The following is a 17264-nucleotide window of genomic DNA, read 5'->3' on the forward strand; positions in this document are numbered from 1 at the left end:
TCTCCAGCCTCCTGCGCTTTCCCTCTCTCGGCCGTGCATCTCCTAGTTGAATTTGTCCTGGAAGATGTACAGGTTGTTGGTGGCAGCGATGGCGATGATGTTCTCCGTGGGGTGCCAGGCCGTGTGCAGGATCTTCTTGGTGAAGTCCAGGCTGTCCACGCTGATGTCATCCTTGCGACGTTTCCCACCCTGGCAGACGCGGCGAGGCTTGAGAACGGCCCGGGGCTTACTGCTCTCCCTGGACGCCTCCAGGGTCACGTCACGCTTTGTGTTCCGGTCAAACATCCGGAAGAAGTTGTTGTAGGCCCCCGTCATGATCACACTGGGAGAGAGGGGGATGGAGAGAAAAGAGAGAAAAGACTCTAGAAGCCCAATTCTGCCGTGCTCACACATTCACTCCCTGAACAATTAAAGGGGTAGTAAGAACGGCAAGGGCAAAACACACACACACACACACTCACACTCACTCTTCGCCTACCTGTCTGAGCCGTTCCAGGCACACTCAAACTTGTCGAAGATGCAGTCGTTCTCATAAAGGGAGCACAGCTTGCTGCGGAGGTAATCATGCACCTGCAGGAACACACACCAAGATTTAATCAAGACACCGTTCACAGCCCACACAGACCGGACACAGAATCCACGGCATAGTACTCACACAGACATAGCTCTGTCGACCAATGTTAACACAGGATATTCATTCTGAGAATGTGGAGAACTACTGAACCACATTGTAATCTAATCCATTTAGGGGTCTCTCTCTCTCTCTCTCTCTCTCTCTCTCTCTCTCTCTCTCTCTCTCTCTCTCTCTCTCTCTCTCTCTCTCTCTCTGTCTCTCTCTCCCTGTCTATCTCTCTCTCTCTCTCTCTCGCTGTCTGTCTGTCTCTCTCTCTCTCTCTCTCTCTCTCTCCCTATCTATCTATCTCTCTCTCTCTCCCTGTCTATCTCTCTCTCTCTCTCTCCCTCTCTCCCTGTCTATCTCTCTCTCTCTCTCTCTCTCTCTCTCTCTCTCTCTCTCTCTCTCTCCCTGTCTCTCTCTCTCTCTCTGTCTCTCTCTCTCTCTCTCTCTCTCTCTCTCTCCCTCCCTGTCTATCTCTCTCTCTCTCTCTCTCTCTCTCTCTCTCTCTCTCTCCCTGTCTACCTCTCTCTCTCTCTCTCTCTCTCTCTCCCTCTCTCTCTCTCTCTCTCTCTCTCTCTCTCTCTCTCTTTCTCTCTCACTCTCTATCTCTCTCTCGCACTCTCTCTCTCTCTCTCTCTCACTCTCTCTCACTCTCTCTCTCTCACTCTCTCCCTGTCTCTCTCCCTGTCTCTCGCTCTCTCTCTCTCTCTCTCTCTCTCTCTCTCTCTCTCTCTGTACATGGTGATGCAAGGGCCTGAAATAAATGTACAATGATATCTTTATACATACTAAGCTCAATTCATGGCCAATCCCTCTACGACCAAACCATGGTCACAGTTTGGTTGTAAATCAAACCATATTGGCATGTTTGTTTCCATACCGTTCTCGCTGACCAATGAAAATATGCTGTGTTAAAGTGAACATTGCCTGTTCTCTCCCCTGACAACCCACCCCTCTCCACTCCCTAATTTCTTTCCTTTTTGACCTTTTAGTATTTCTGTCTGTTACCCTTTCCTCCCCCTCATCCTCTCTCCCTCCCCTCCCTTTCTCAATTCATTTCAATGAAGGGATGACATGAGTAAACACAGCCAAATGAGGAAATACAGAGTTTGAGAGTCCCTCATTCTCACCCATCTCCCACCTCTCTCTCTGTCTCCTTGCTGCATTGCAGATATGGGTAGGTCTCAGTAAGGTATCCCCCCTCCTCTCCCAGTGCAGTTTATGAGTGGAGCTCCTGTCTATAAATAGCACCAGCGCATCTTAACCACCCACTCCTGACTGCACAGCAGAGCATGCCACACGCGTACGCACACACACTACACGGGCACACATAACACGCACACACCTATATACACACTACACACTTATCATGTGCACTCATTATGCCCTTAAGCATGCTAAACACACACAGAACATACAGGAACACGTGTATCATACACAACATATACAGATGTGACATACACAGTGTATTTCCAATGTTAGTCATTTAGCAGACGCTCTCATCCAGATTGACTTACTAGCTAGTGCATTCATCTTAAGGGAACTAGGCGAGACAACCACATATCACAGTCATAGTAAGTACAACTTTTCCTCAATGACGTTGCTATCAGCAAAGGGAGTGGTAGTAAGACCCTATGTATGTATAGAGGTATTGTCATTCAGGCCCAGAGGCTAAACATGTGTAACACACACTACACACACATGCATATGAGAGCCCAGCAACTTGAGCTCCGAAAATATCGATTCCATTTTCAGACAGATCCCCCCCCGACTGACATCAATGTATGGCATATTCGACAGTTCCACAATCCTAATAATATGTCAATACATATTTGACCCACGTCTGCTTCGCACAATGCACGCACACTCGCATAGCTTACTGTATATGCTAATAGTAGTAGGACACAAACTGTCTACGTCTCTGGAAAGAGAGCCTGTGACGTGACTTCTGCTTTTGGACGTTAACAAGGCGACACTCCATCTTAACTCCTCCACATTTACTGGATTGGTTGAACAGTGCAGAAAAGAACCCCCCACTGGGTTATTAAGACTAGTATGTAGGGGATCTAGTTTCAGGCATTTATTTTACGCCTGTTACGCCTGTTACGTTAGGGTAATGCATCTGTGCTGATAGTAATAGTATACTGTCCATATCTCTGCTATAGTAATAGTATACTGTCCATGTAATAGTATACTGTCTATGTCTATGCTATAGTAATAGTATACTGTCTCTGTGATACTAATAGTATACTGTCTATGTCTCTGTGATATTAATAGTATACTGTCTCTGTGATAGTAATAGTATACTGCCTCTGTGATAGTAATAGTACACTGTTTATGTCTCTGTGATAGTAATAGTATACTGTCTCTGTGATAGTAATAGTACACTGTCTATGTCTCTGTGATAGTAATAGTACACTGTTTATGTCTCTGTGATAGTAATAGTATACTGTCTCTGTGATAGTAATAGTACACTGTTTATGTCGCTGTGATAGTAATAGTATACTGTTTATGTCTCTGTGATAGTAATAGTATACTGTCTCTGTCTCTGTCTCTGTGATAGTAATAGTACACTGTCTATGTCTCTGTGATAGTAATAGTGTACTGTCTATGTCTCTGTGATAGTAATAGTACACTGTTTATGTCGCTGTGATAGTAATAGTATACTGTCTATGTCTCTGTGATAGTAATAGTACACTGTTTATGTCGCTGTGATAGTAATAGTACACTGTTTATGTCGCTGTGATAGTAATAGTACACTGTTTATGTCGCTGTGATAGTAATAGTATACTGTCTATGTCTCTGTGATAGTAATAGTACACTGTTTATGTCGCTGTGATAGTAATAGTATACTGTCTATGTCTCTGTGATAGTAATAGTACACTGTCTATGTCTCTGTGATAGTAATAGTGTACTGTCTATGTCTCTGTGATAGTAATAGTACACTGTTTATGTCGCTGTGATAGTAATAGTATACTGTTTATGTCTCTGTGATAGTAATAGTATACTGTCTCTGTCTCTGTCTCTGTGATAGTAATAGTACACTGTCTATGTCTCTGTGATAGTAATAGTGTACTGTCTATGTCTCTGTGATAGTAATAGTATTCTGTCTCTGTGATAGTAATAGTACACTGTCTATGTCTCTGTGATAGTAATAGTGTACTGTCTATGTCTCTGTGATAGTAATAGTATACTGTCTATGTCTCTGTGATAGTAATAGTACACTGTCTATGTCTCTGTGATAGTAATAGTGTACTGTCTATGTCTCTGTGATAGTAATAGTATACTGTCTATGTCTCTGTGATAGTAATAGTGTACTGTCTATGTCTCTGTGATAGTAATAGTATACTGTCTATGTCTCTGTGATAGTAATAGTACACTGTTTATGTCTCTGTGATAGTAATAGTATACTGTCTCTGTGATAGTAATAGTATCCTATCTATGTCTCTGTGATAGTAATACTATATTGTCTATGTCTTTGTGCTGATAGTGAAGTTGGGCTCCTCACTTGATATATCTCCAGGGGCTTGTTCTCCATGTTGAGGTCCCACACCTTGGCGGTGAGGTAGTCTCTGGTCAGCAGGTAGCGCCCGCTGTGGCTGAACTTGACGTCCGACACAGACGAGATGATTTCCGAGAAGAAGGAGCGGTTACTGGGGTCCTCCGGCTCCTCAAACACTAGAGGAGGAGAGGAGAGGGGGGTGAGTGTTTGGAGGTAGAGGTGGGGGTAGAGGCGGGGGTAGTGTGTGTGTGTGTGTGTGTGTGTGTGTGTGTGTGTGTGTGTGTGTGTGTGTGTGTGTGTGTGTGTGTGTGTGTGTGTGTGTGTGTGTGTGTGTGTGTGTGTGTGTGTGTGTGTGTAGGTGGGTGGGTTCTTCTATCCTTGTGGGGATTTCCCACATTTCCCATGTTCCCATGAGGTCGAAGTCTATTTTAAGCTTAGTGGTTAGGTTTAGGGTAAGGGTTAGTGGTTAGGTTTAGGGTAAGGGTTAGTGGTTAGGTTTAGGGTAAGGGTTAGTGGTTAGGTTTAGGGTAAGGGTTAGTGGTTAGGTTTAGGGTAAGGGTTAGTGGTTAGGTTTAGGGTAAGGGTTAGTGGTTAGGTTTAGGGTAAGGGTTAGTGGTTAGGTTTAGGGTAAGGGTTAGTGGTTAGGTTTAGGGCTAGGAGTTAGGTTTAGTGTTTGCGTTACGGGTTTGGGTTCATTTTGAATGGAAATCAATTTTAGGTCCCAAAGGGATAGAAGAACAAAATGTGTGTGTATGTCTGATGGTAGGCTATGTCTGTCTGTATGTCTATGTCTGTGTGTGTGAGTACTCACGTTTGGAGTGTTTGTCACACAGTGCGGCCTCTCTCATGTCACAGAGCCGTAGAGTTCCCTTACTGCTGCTGTAGACCAACAGGTTACAGTGGTGAGGGTGGAACTCTGCTGCTGTTATCACCTCTGTCAGATCCTCCATGTTCACTGGCTTAATGTCCACGATGTCTGGGGCACAGGGGTTCAGGACTACAGCAGAGAGTACTGTATATACACACATTATGATAGTAATTAAACAATTAAGCAATAAGGCACGAGGGGGTGTGGTTTATGGCCAATATACCACGGCTAAGGGCTGTTCTTATTCATGCCGCAACGCGACGCGCCTGGATACAGGCCCTTAGCCGTGGTATATTGGCCGTATACCACAAACCCCGAGGAGCCTTATTGCTATTATAAACTGGCTACCAACTTAGAGCTGTAAAATAAATGTTTTGTCATACCCGTGGTATACGTTCTGATATACCACGGCTGTCAGCCAATCAGCATTCAGGGCTCGAAACACCCAGTTTATAATATACAATATAAAACAGCATACATAATATTTTGATTTTGTGTGTTTGTGTGTTTGTGTTTGATTAAAAACATAGTACACATACAGTACCCGTCAAAAGTTTGGACACATCTACTCATTCAATTGTTTTTCTTTATACTTGCTTTTTTCTATGAATAACACATATGGAATCATAAAGTAACCAAAAAATTGTTCAACAAATCTAAATATATTTTATATTTGAGATTCTTCAAAGTAGCCACCCTTTGCCTTGATGAAAGCTTTGCACACTCTTGGCTTTCTCTCAACCAGCTTCATGAGATAGTCACCTGGAATGCATTTCAATTAACAGGTCTGCCTTGTTAATAAAAGTTAATTTGTGGAATTTCTTTCCTTCTTAATGCTTTTGAGCCAATCTGTTGTGCTGTGACAAGGTAGGGGTGGTATACAGAAGATAGCCCTATGTGGTAAAAGACCAAGTCCATATTATGGCAAGAACAGCTCAAATAAGCAAAGAGAAACAACAGTCCATCATTAGGTCAATCAATCCGGAAAGTTTCAAGAACTTTGAAAGTTTCTTCAAGTGCAGTCGTAAAAAACATCAAGGCACACTTAACCAGCATGGCTACCACAGCATTCTGCAGCGATACGCCATCCCATCTGGTTTGCGCTTAGTGGGACTATAATTTGTTTATCAACAGGACAATGACCCAACACACCTCCAGGCTGTGTAAGGGCTATTTGACCAAGAAAAAGAGTGACGGAGTACTGCATCAGATGACCTGGCCTCCACAGTCACCTGACCTCAACCCAATTGAGATGGTTTGGGATGAGTTGGACTGCAGAGTGAAGGAAAAGCAGCCAACAAGTGCTCAGCATATGTGGGAACTCCTTCAGGACTGTTGAAAAAGCATTCCAGGTAAAGGTGGTTGAGAGAATGCCAAGAGTGTGCAAAGATGTCATCAAGGCAAATGGTGGTTACTTTGAAGAATTTAACATCTAAAATATATTTTGATTTGTTTAACACGTTTTTTGGTTACTACATGATTCCTTATGTGTTATTTCATAGTTTTGATGTCTTCACTATTATTCTACAATGTAGAAAAGAGTAAGAATAAAGAAAAACCCTTGAATGAGTAGGTGTTCTAAAACTTTTGACTGGTACTGTACATGCAGTACATATTCAAAATTATATGCGAAAACACACTGATATCAATGCATATACTATTATACATATACACACCTCTAGGGGTAGTGGGAGGATAATCCCAAATGTATCTGAATTGTAACAACGCAAATCCTGTCTGGGGCGAGGAGTGTGTGTGTGTTCTATTCAGCCGCATTATAATCCAGAAAAGGAGTGAAATATTCATGGAACAGTTTTAATAATTTATTAAGCTGCATTTTCACTCCTCGGCAACCATTCCCCTCCCCCACGTCACTGTGTGTGTTCGGTTGGAATCTGTGTCTATATGTGAGTAGGTTCATTTGTGTGTGCGTGTGTGTGTGCGTGTGCGTGTGTGTGTGTGTGTGTGTTGATCAATTGACTGATCTAAAGGATACTGAAGCTGCGGTCGGTGATGCCCAGATGCCAGAGGTTGATCCTCAGGTCGTCAGCTGACATGTAGGTCTCGTGGTCGGAGTTGACGGAGATGGAGTTGACGTGGTAGGTGTGAGCGTTGGCAAACACACGCCGAGGACTGACCTCCACCATCAGATCCATGGGCTTCAACACCGGCACCTAGACAGAGTACAGAAGATACAGTCAGAAAACACAACACAGGCGATACAGTCAGAAAACACAACACAGAAGATACAGTCTGAAAACACAACACAGAAGATACAGTCTGAAAACACAACACAGAAGATACAGTCAGAAAACACAACACAGAAGATACAGTCTGAAAACACAACACAGAAGATACAGTCAGAAAACACAACACAGAAGATACAGTCTGAAAACACAACACAGAAGATACAGTCTGAAAACACAACACAGAAGATACAGTCACAAAACACAGAGAAATGTACTATGTGGTGAGTAGACTCAAAATTATGAGATCAAATAAGGTTTTACATTCATAGAATCAAGATTTGTCCAAAATGGGAGCTTCGAAATAACTGTATCTTTAAAGAGATCACAAATGGAAAACCACAGAGATATAAACATTAGGAATACCTGTAAAAATGTGATATTATCACTTGTGGAGAAAACAATAGTCTGTTATTTTCTCTGGCCATAACAGCTGGCAGTATTTACTGTTGCCAAGCAGACAAACATACATAAACCTTGTGCCAATGGCCCACTTTTATAAACGCACCACTGACCTACTTATGCTGTCCGACCTAGAACGCGTGCGTGCGTGTGTGAGTGAGTGTGTGTGTGTGCGTACATGTCTGTGTTTGTGTGTGTATGCGTGTGTGTGTGTGTGCATGTAACACAGGCATAACATAGATACAGAACATACAGTGGCTTGCGAAAGTATTCACCCCCTTGGCCTTTTTCCTATTTTGTTGCCTTACAACCTGGAATTAAAATAGATTTTGGGGGGTTTGTATCATTTGATTTACACAACAAGCCTACCACCACGCAAAATATTTTTTATTGTGAAATAAACAAGAAATAAGATGAAAAAATAGAGAACTTGAGCTTGCATAACTATTCAATCCCCCAAAGTCAATACTTTGTAGAGCCACCTTTTGCAGCAATTACAGCTGCAAGTCTCTTGGGGTATGTCTTTATAAGCTTGACACATCTAGCCACTGGGATTTTTGCCCATTCTTCAAGGCAAAACTGCTCCAGCTCCTTCAAGATGGATGGGCTCCGCTGGTGTACAGCAATCTTTAAGTCATACCACAGATTCTCAATTAGATTGAGGCCTGGGCTTTGACTAGGCCATTCCAAGACATTTAAATGTTTCCTCTTAAACCACTCAAGTGTTGCTTTAGCAGTATGCTTAGTGTCATTGTCCTGCTGGAAGGTGAACCTCCGTCCCAGTCTCAAATCTCTGGAAGACTGAAACAGTTTTCTCTCAAGAATTTCCCTGTATTTAGCGCCATCCATCATTCCTTCAATTCTGACCAGTTTCCCAGTCCCTGCCGATGAAAAACATCCCCACAGCATGGTGGTGGCAGCATCATGGATGGTGTTCTCAGGGTGATGAGAGTTGTTGGGTTCGCGCCAGACATAGCGTTTTCCTTGATGGCCAAAAAGCTACATTTTTGTCTCATCTGACCAGAGTACCTTCTTCCATATGTTTGGGGAGTCTCCCACATGCCTTTTGGCGAGAACCAAACATGTTTGCTTATTTTTTTCTGGCCACTCTTCCGTAAAACCCAGCTCTGTGGAGTGTACGGCTTAAAGTGGTCATATGGACAGATACTCCAATCTCCGCTGTGGAGCTTTGCAACTCCTTCAGGGTTATCTTTGGTCTCTTTGTTGCCTCTCTGATTAATGCCCTCTTTGCCTGGTCTGTGAGTTTTGGTGGGCGGCCCTCTCTTGGCAGGTTTGTTGTGGTGCCATATTCTTTCCATGTTTTAATAATGGATTTAATGGGGCTCGGTGGGATGTTAAAAGTTTCCGATATTTTTTTATAACCCGACCCTGATCTGTACTTCTCCACAACTTTGTCCCTGACATGTTTGGGAGCTCCTTGGTCTTCATAGTGCCGCTTGCTTGGTGGTGCCCCTTGCTTAGTGGTGTTGCAGACTCTGGGGCCTTTCAGAACAGGTGTATATATACTGAGATCATGTGACAGATCATATGACACTTAGATTGCACCCAGGTGGACTTTATTTAACTTTTTATGTGACTTCTGAATGTAATTGGTTGCACCAGATCTTATTTAGGGGCTTCATAGAAAAGGGGGTGAATACATAAACACCACCACTTTTCCTTTTTTTTTTTTTTAAACAAGTAATTTTTTCCGTTTCACTTCACCAATTTGGACTATTTTGTGTATTTCCATTACATGAAATCCAAATAAAAATATATTTAAATTACAGGTTGTAATGCAACAAAATAGGAAAAACACCAAGGGGGTGAATATTTTTGCAAGGCACTGTAGAAACATTGGGAAGAGAAAGAAAGAAAGAAAGAAAGAAAGAAAGAAAGAAAGAAAGAAAGAAAGAAAGAAAGAAAGAAAGAAAGAAAGAAAGAAAGAAAGAAAGAAAGAAAGAAAGAAAGAAAGAAAGAAAGAAAGAAAGAAAGAAAGAAAGAAAGAAAGAAAGAAAAAAAACATCTAGGGTGACATGATAACGATAAGATAGATAGATAGATAGATAGATAGATAGATAGATAGATAGATAGATAGATAGATAGATAGATAGATAGATAGATAGATAGATAGATAGATAGATAGATAGATAGATAGATAGATAGATAGATAGATAGATAGATAGAAGGCTGAGAAAATAAAATGTGTCTACCTGTAGTGAGGTGACAGTGGAGAGGTCCTTTATCCTGCCCTCCTCATCCTTCAGGTTGTAGCCTTCAGGCCTCTTGTCCCGCTCACTCACCTTCCATAGCTTAATGGTCTTATCTGATAGACAGGCAGACAGCACAATACACCAATCATACAACTTCAATACCCTTATCTAAGAGACAGACAGGGCAATCAGCCAATCATATGCCTCAGACATCTTATCTGAGAGATCGACAGCACAATGAACCTAGTATATGCCTCAAACAGCCTTGTCTGACAGACGGGATAATTCACCAATCATATGCCTCAAACCATCTCCTCTGAGAGACAGACACGGCAATCAACTATCATATGTTTCAAATCATCTCATCTGTGGTCAGTTAAAAAGCTAGAGGGATAGGTAGATTCAATGTAGACCATGAGTGGTGCATGAGTGCATCTACCAGTGTATGAAGCAGGTCATATGGGAATTACATTGACAATGTATTGATGATTGCAAATGATATTGCCATGTTATTACACTAACATTCTAATAGCTTCCTGGTGTTAAGGCAGAGGTCCCTCACCATTGGTGGAAAGGAGGAAGTGGGCGGCGTTCTGCTGAGGCAGCCATCGTATCTTGTTGATCTTCTCCTCGATCTCCAGACTCTTAAGGTAATCAAACTCCGGCTCGTGGCTCTGGAATGTGCTGTAGACATTATACTCGCCCTGGGAGTACGGCTCTGTCTTACACTGCAGCACGATACAGAGAGAAAGAGAGAGTTAGATCCAACACACACACACACACGTGTAGTGTAGTGCTGGAGTCAATTCAATCGGAACTGTGGTTATTTCACGAAGTCGCTTAAAACTGACCCGAACCCCGAATGAACACACCCAGTGCCAGGTCTGCGTGGGTGGGTGTGTGTGCGTGTACCTACCTCAGGTTCCCTCTGGAAGATGACCACTCGCCCCCCCTTATCCCCTGTGGCCAGGAGCTCTCCAGTGTGGTTGAACTCTACAGTGGAGATGATGTCAGCTGCAGACGGCAAAGAGAGAGGGAGGGAGAGAGATGGGAGGGAGGGAGGGAGGGAGAATGGAGAAGGGAGAGAAAGAGTAGCTATAAGCAAACAGAACGAAGATAAACATTCACCATAATGAATAATGAATTGTTCATTGTCAGCTGGCACTGTAAGCAGCATCGCCCAACAATGCAGCAAGTAACGACATAAATTAACATAAATTAATAACAATGAACATTTAACTAAACCCACCCACACACAAATATACACCCACACACAGAAAATCTCACATCAGACACAGGTGTTATTATCTAAGCTTGCTTCTGACGTCCTGCGACAACACTGATGCCCAGCTACAAACTGAACAGTGAACAACGGTGAGTGAAGAGTGAATGTTTCTACATGAACTCTCCTAACCCTCCGAACTCTGCTAACCCTCCCAGTGTCTTTCAGAGACACGACAGGCCAGTCTGAGGAGGAGAAGGCCTGTTGTAGCAGACAGGGACCTTCCTGTCAGAAAGCATCTCTTACTTACCGCTGACTGATTCAATCTTACATTCGATTACAGTGGTATTCACCGTCAGTGGAAAGCCTGATTCAATTTGAATGGCCTGACGAGAGAGAGAAAAAACTGTCGGGAGAGGTTGTCTTCTACACTGTTCAACCAATCCAGTGAATGTGGAGGAGGAGTTAAGACGGAGTGTCGCCCTTGTTAACGCCCAAAAGCCGAAGTCAGGCTCGCGTTCCATTTCCCCTAAAGAAAAGGGATGCATCCGGTTGTAGCCGACCCCGCTGAGGGTGCGCACATCCTAACTGGTTCTATTGATAATAGGTCATTTGAATTAGGAGGTCTGCTTATAAACTGTGTATAAACCATTAACCATTAGTAAAGTGTCTATAAATCATAGTACTGATAATAATAACGGAACTGCTGTGATGAAAATAATTCTCTCTCTCACTCTGTCTCTCTCGCTCGCTCCCTCTCTCTCTCTCGCTCTCTCTGCTCCACTGTTTGTCAGGCAATGTGCGTGCGTTTGCGTGTTTGTGTGTGTGTGTGTGTGTGTGCACAAGGGAGTGGAGGGGTGGGGGGTATTGCTCGTGCATGGGGTTGCCATGGCAACAGGCTGAAGTGGTCTGGCTCTAGCAGCAGCAGCAGCCCGGTAGGAGAGGAAGACAGTAGCAGGGGAAGCAGGAATCATCAATCTGGGGGACATAATGGGCCTGCCGTGCCTAGCCCACAAACAGCCCAAATTAAATCTGGAGCGCCGTCGCAGCAACTCACTGCACGGGCCGGCTCCACACACACACACACACACACACACACACACACACACACACACACACACACACACACACACACACACACACACACACACACACACACACACACACACACACACACACAGAGGACACCCAGACCTCACAGTACATACGCAGTTGCTCTCACACCCATATATCTCAGAGCACACACATCAAGGCACGCACACGCGCTCACACACGGCACGTACAGTTTCTCCGAGCACACGCACATCGAGCTCATCTAAGCATCACCAGAGAGCAGACATACAGTAGCTAAATGGAATTTGGAGCACTTTCTCTCACTACTGCGACACACATCACCGACACTATGGAAGTGTACCGCAGCAGTACTGTTGGTCCAAGCAGAGATTCCCTCCCCGTGCAGAGACCCTGCAGAGTCCATATCACGGCTCTGTGGCGCAGTGGGAAGCTGAGTGGATGTGTCCTGTGGTGTCGTAGCAGGCCTGGTCTCCCATTCAATTACCATCAGGACCCACCGACCAGAGATCCAGAACACTGGTACAGTGGCCTTGCTGACTGACTCATCACCTAACTACACTCTGAGCATATACACCAGCATGTATGGTCCCCGCACACACACAGACATACCAGTGGGGGCTGGTGGGAAGAGGTATAGGAGGACGGGGTCATTGTAATGGCTGGGATGATTGGAACGGTGTCAAATATGTGGTATAGCTCCTCCCACCAGCCTCCTCAGTTACATACAAACGTACACGCTAATGAACATGTCCTTCACAAAACTAACACATAAACACACACGTGTCCTACCCACACTATTCTCAGCCCCCAGAACCAAATCGTAAGATACCTTTCACACACCAACACATAAGCACCAATGCACACACTGTGACGCACACACCAACACGGACACAAAGTGCTGAAGGGTCGATAAGGAGGGCAGGTAGTCCGTTTTTGGGGGGAGGGAGAACGAGGGGAGGATGAGGCGTCCTACTGTTCCAATTATAGCAATCTCTGGTCTGGGTAAACATCACTGCCAATACCACTCTCTTAACAGCATGGTCAAACTAATAATACCAAACCCGACACCCAGCAGGGGACGTGTGTGTGTGGGCGGGGCTGTGTGTTTGTACATGTCTGTCCACATACACTCCATCGCCCTCCAAAATAAAGAGGGAGATGCTTGGTTTTGGAAACAATCTATGAGCACCAGAGAGAGGAGAGAGAGAGAGGAGAGCTCTGATATGTCATATATCTACAGTACATACTCATATAGCCCCTATACATGTCAAGGATTAGATTCTATGTCAAAACTATACCGTATCTATACCGAATCCATATTATCCATAGATACGCGTCTCATAATCCATCATATACTGTCTATTATCTAATATCCCCGTGAGGAATGGATGGATAGGTCTGTGCAGGGATCGTCCTCTGCCCTACAGCATTGACTCCAGAGATAATGAGTGTAGGAAAAGACACGTCCTCTGTGAGACTGGAGTTCGTCTGGTCAAACTCTATTTCAGGAAATCAATGACATGCACACACACACACACACGCTGAGATACATACACTCACAGAGACAGATGCACACAGAGACAGACACACAGTCACACACTCGACACAAACAGTCCCACATATATTCACACAGATGGACAAATAGACAGTCCCTCGTACACGCACTCACACAAAGACACACACAGACAGACATATAGACTTACGCACACAAGCACGCACGCACGCACACACACACACACAGTGCTCTGGGTCTCGATGTATCTGAATAAGTGATTCATTGGTCATTCATTTATACGGTATACAGTATAAACACACCTTCAGTGTAAGAGGCAAACGGCTCGGGCTCCAGAGAGAGGGAAGTGATGTCGGAGCACAGGACCTGGATGGGGTTCAACATCCTGGGGGAGGAGTCCGGGAGAGGGGAGGAGGCGGGGCCTGGCGGGGCGGGGCTCTTCAGGCAAAAGCCACGAGCAGCCCTGCAAGAAGGGGGCAGTAGGGTCTCCATTACACTGCATCAGAACCATCCAAAGGGATTACACAGGGAGGGAGGGAGGGAGGGAGGGAGGGAGGGAGGGAGGGAGGGAGGGAGGGAGGGAGGGAGGGAGGGAGGTTGACTTGTGGTGTCCACTTAAAGTGTCCACTTTCCTTCATCTGCACTACTATGAAAGTAATGGTGACATTGTTAGTACTGTAGTGACTGATTCAAACAAATCATGCACGTTGTCATGGTCTTGTGATCATTGGTGATATTATTATCATTAACATGTCTGTTTCGCCATCCTACCGCCACTGTCCTGGCACCCTCAGCCAAAGGACAGGAGAGGAGAGTGCTGTACAGGGAGAGAGAAAAACTCTATAGGGCAGGAGAGGGGAGAGAGGGGGAGTGGGACAGGGGGAAAGTGTGAGGGGGTTAAATATCCTCCCCTCTTTGCGCCTAGGGCAGAAAATCCCTGGAGACTGGAGAGGCCTCGATCCTGACATTGCTACAGATACACTGCTGTGTGTGCACATACATACACACACGTACAGCAAACACACACACTAAAAGATAGACATACACACAAACACATACTGTATATACAGTAACAGACAGAAAAACACAAACACCACTACAAATAAAATAAAAAAATGTAGAGCCCTGCACACACACACACACACACACACACAGAGAGAGAGAGGCACACACAAAAACACAGACACAGACAAAAAGTTATTAAATAGGGATGAATATGGTTCTGTTAATTGTTCATCACTAGCCTATGTAATGAGTAACATCAGGAGAAGAATGGAGAGGGGGTGGAGGAATAGACGAAAGAGGGTTAGATGGGAGGGAGACTGGGGGAAGTGGAGAGATGGAGTCGGGTGGATGAGGAGGGGGATGATGCTGAAGCATATTGTATTCCGGGACATACAACATCCTAATCCTCCTGGGACTATGGGATCTGTTTATTCCTGTGTTTCTACACTCATGTCTACACTCCTAAGATACTAAAACGCCATAGTAGATATTCTATAAAACTATCTTCTCTTGAAGATTTTCAGCGACATACTATGTTACCATCATAGTATGCAAATACTACGATGTATGCTTGAGGACTAGGTGAATGGTCCCGCTAATACATTGCACCTCTTTGTCTGGGTAGGAGTCACGTAGGCCTGTACTTCTGCTCATCAGCGATTCTCTGTGAATAATCAGGGACTGGCTGTGATTTGATTAATTCATTTGGCTATTATTAGAGGGCGGGGCTAACCTGTCAGTCACCCAAGGCCACTCCGAACACACCGTGTTTATCTTCATGTTCAGTTTCCATGGTGATGGATGGATGATGTATGGAAGACAGAGTGCATTCAATGGAAAACACGTTCCACACACACACTCGTTAAAGACAAGGTACGGTATTCAGTATGCATTCACACACAGAGAAAGAAGTATTTCAGAGGCAGTAGTATTACACGCACTCACACACACTCCTGTATGAGACATTGTTCATTCATACACACTAACACACACACAGTCCTGTGTACGCGAAATTATATAAGCAGCAGAAAGAAACACAGGATGTAATGGGATTATCTAGACAGGGACATGCAAGGCTCACCACCCCTTAACAGTCTGGAATTATAATCTCTGCCTCTCAGAGTCATGCTGCTGAACAATGTTGCTGTGTGAAAACAGCCCAGTGTTCCCGCCAGATTAGCAGTGTATAGTTCAGATTAACAGGAGTACAGAGGGATATTGGAAGATTAATCCTGAACTCTGGTACCATGATGAAACACAGACAACTTCCTCCTCTGTTCTGACGCACGTCACTCGACGGTCAGGTGCCCGCTCGCCCACGCACACTCAACAACAACCAGTGTGTGTGTGAGAGAGAGAGAGAGAGAGAGAGAGAGAGAGAGAGAGAGAGAGAGAGAGAGAGAGAGAGAGAGAGAGAGAGAGAGAGAGAGAGAGAGAGAGAGAGAGAGAGAGAGAGAGAGAGAGAGAGAGAGAGAGAGAGAGAGAGAGAGAGAGAGAGAGAGAGAGAGAGAGAGAGAGAGAGAGAGAGAGAGAGAGAGAGAGAGAGAGAGAGAGAGAGAGCGTAGGGGTTTAGAGCTAAACTTTCACCGGTATTAAATGTGTTATTAGTGTATATCCTATAAATGTACCATGTCAGAGGGGACTTGGATGCATGTAATACAATAATGTTAGATTTCAGTAAAAACGTCTGGTGTGCTTTCATTTTTGACCAAAAATGACCAAAAACAAATGAGTCACTTGCAGATATGCATGTACTGTATGCACAATGCACAGATACAAACAGTCCCCAACCTGCACACACAAACATACTGTACACGCGCACATAGACAGACTCAGAGCTCTGACGGTAAAGGTGTGGCCTTGAACAGTATCACATACTGACACAACCACAGAGGGACGAGAGAGAGAGAGAGAACGAGAAATAAAGGAGAGATCCGAGCTAAAGGATGGAGAGGGATGACAGGAGAGAGGGACGAGAGAATAGAGGGGAAAAAAGGGTATTTTAAAGAGATTAGTACAAAAGAAAAGAGCAGAGAGAGAGAGAGAGAGAAGTGCTCCAGGCCCTGTTTAGGTCTACTATAGTAACTATGAGTGACTTTCACTTGTATGAAATATCATAAATCCTCTTATAAAAGATTAGAGATCCATCCTATATTAACAAAAAAGAAATCATTCTCTCACACACACGTAAACTTACATAAACAGTCGTAGAACAGACACACACACAAAACATACAATATTTAGATCACACGCATACATACACACACACGCGCACTGAACCCTTCCCCTCTCTCTTATCTGGGACGGCAGGTAGCCTAGTGGTTAGAGCGTTGGGCCAGTAACCGAAAGGTTAATGGATCGAATCTCTGAGCTGACAAGGTAAAAAATATGTCGTTCTGCACCTGAACAAGGAAGTTAACCCACTGTTCCCTGGTAGGCCGTCAATGTAAATAAGAATTTGTTCTTAACTGACCTAGTTAAATAAATAAATAGAAAATGTAATTACCTTCAGTCACATAGTTGTGGTCTCGGAGGAAGCCGTGGTTGAGCGTTCGGGTGGTGTCAGTGTCCTCGCCCATCAGCAGGGGTGCGGTGTGCGCCCG

General features: G+C 44.3%; 1 protein-coding gene across 1 annotated transcript; it reads right to left on the reverse strand.

The window, feature by feature from the left end:
• Nucleotides 1–42: 42 nt before the first annotated feature.
• LOC120047488 (serine/threonine-protein phosphatase 2A 55 kDa regulatory subunit B gamma isoform) lies at nucleotides 43–17240 on the reverse strand. The gene is made up of 9 exons (XM_038993021.1): nucleotides 17168–17240; nucleotides 10764–10861; nucleotides 10410–10575; nucleotides 9848–9960; nucleotides 6983–7160; nucleotides 4930–5094; nucleotides 4125–4294; nucleotides 479–570; nucleotides 43–322 (listed from the first exon to the last, which is right to left on the reverse strand). The coding sequence occupies exons 1-9, from the start codon at nucleotides 17238–17240 to the stop codon at nucleotides 43–45; spliced, it is 1335 nt and encodes a 444-aa protein (XP_038848949.1).
• Between the last annotated feature and the right edge of the window lie 24 nt (nucleotides 17241–17264).

The sequence above is a fragment of the Salvelinus namaycush genome, chromosome 5, assembly GCF_016432855.1.
Source record: "Salvelinus namaycush isolate Seneca chromosome 5, SaNama_1.0, whole genome shotgun sequence".
NCBI lineage: Eukaryota > Metazoa > Chordata > Actinopteri > Salmoniformes > Salmonidae > Salvelinus > Salvelinus namaycush.

What these genes read in the sequence shown, in the direction of transcription:
- LOC120047488 (XM_038993021.1), bottom strand. Translation starts at nt 17,240, where the DNA reads ATGGGCGAGGACACTGACACCACCCGAACGCTCAACCACGGCTTCCTC. An exon ending in CTTCCTCCTTTCCACCAATG is followed by an intron (nt 9,961 to 10,409) that starts GTGAGGGACCTC and finishes CCTGTCTATCAG; the next exon opens with ATAAGACCATTAAGCTATGG. An exon ending in CCACTGTCACCTCACTACAG is followed by an intron (nt 7,161 to 9,847) that starts GTAGACACATTT and finishes TACTCTGTCTAG; the next exon opens with GTGCCGGTGTTGAAGCCCAT.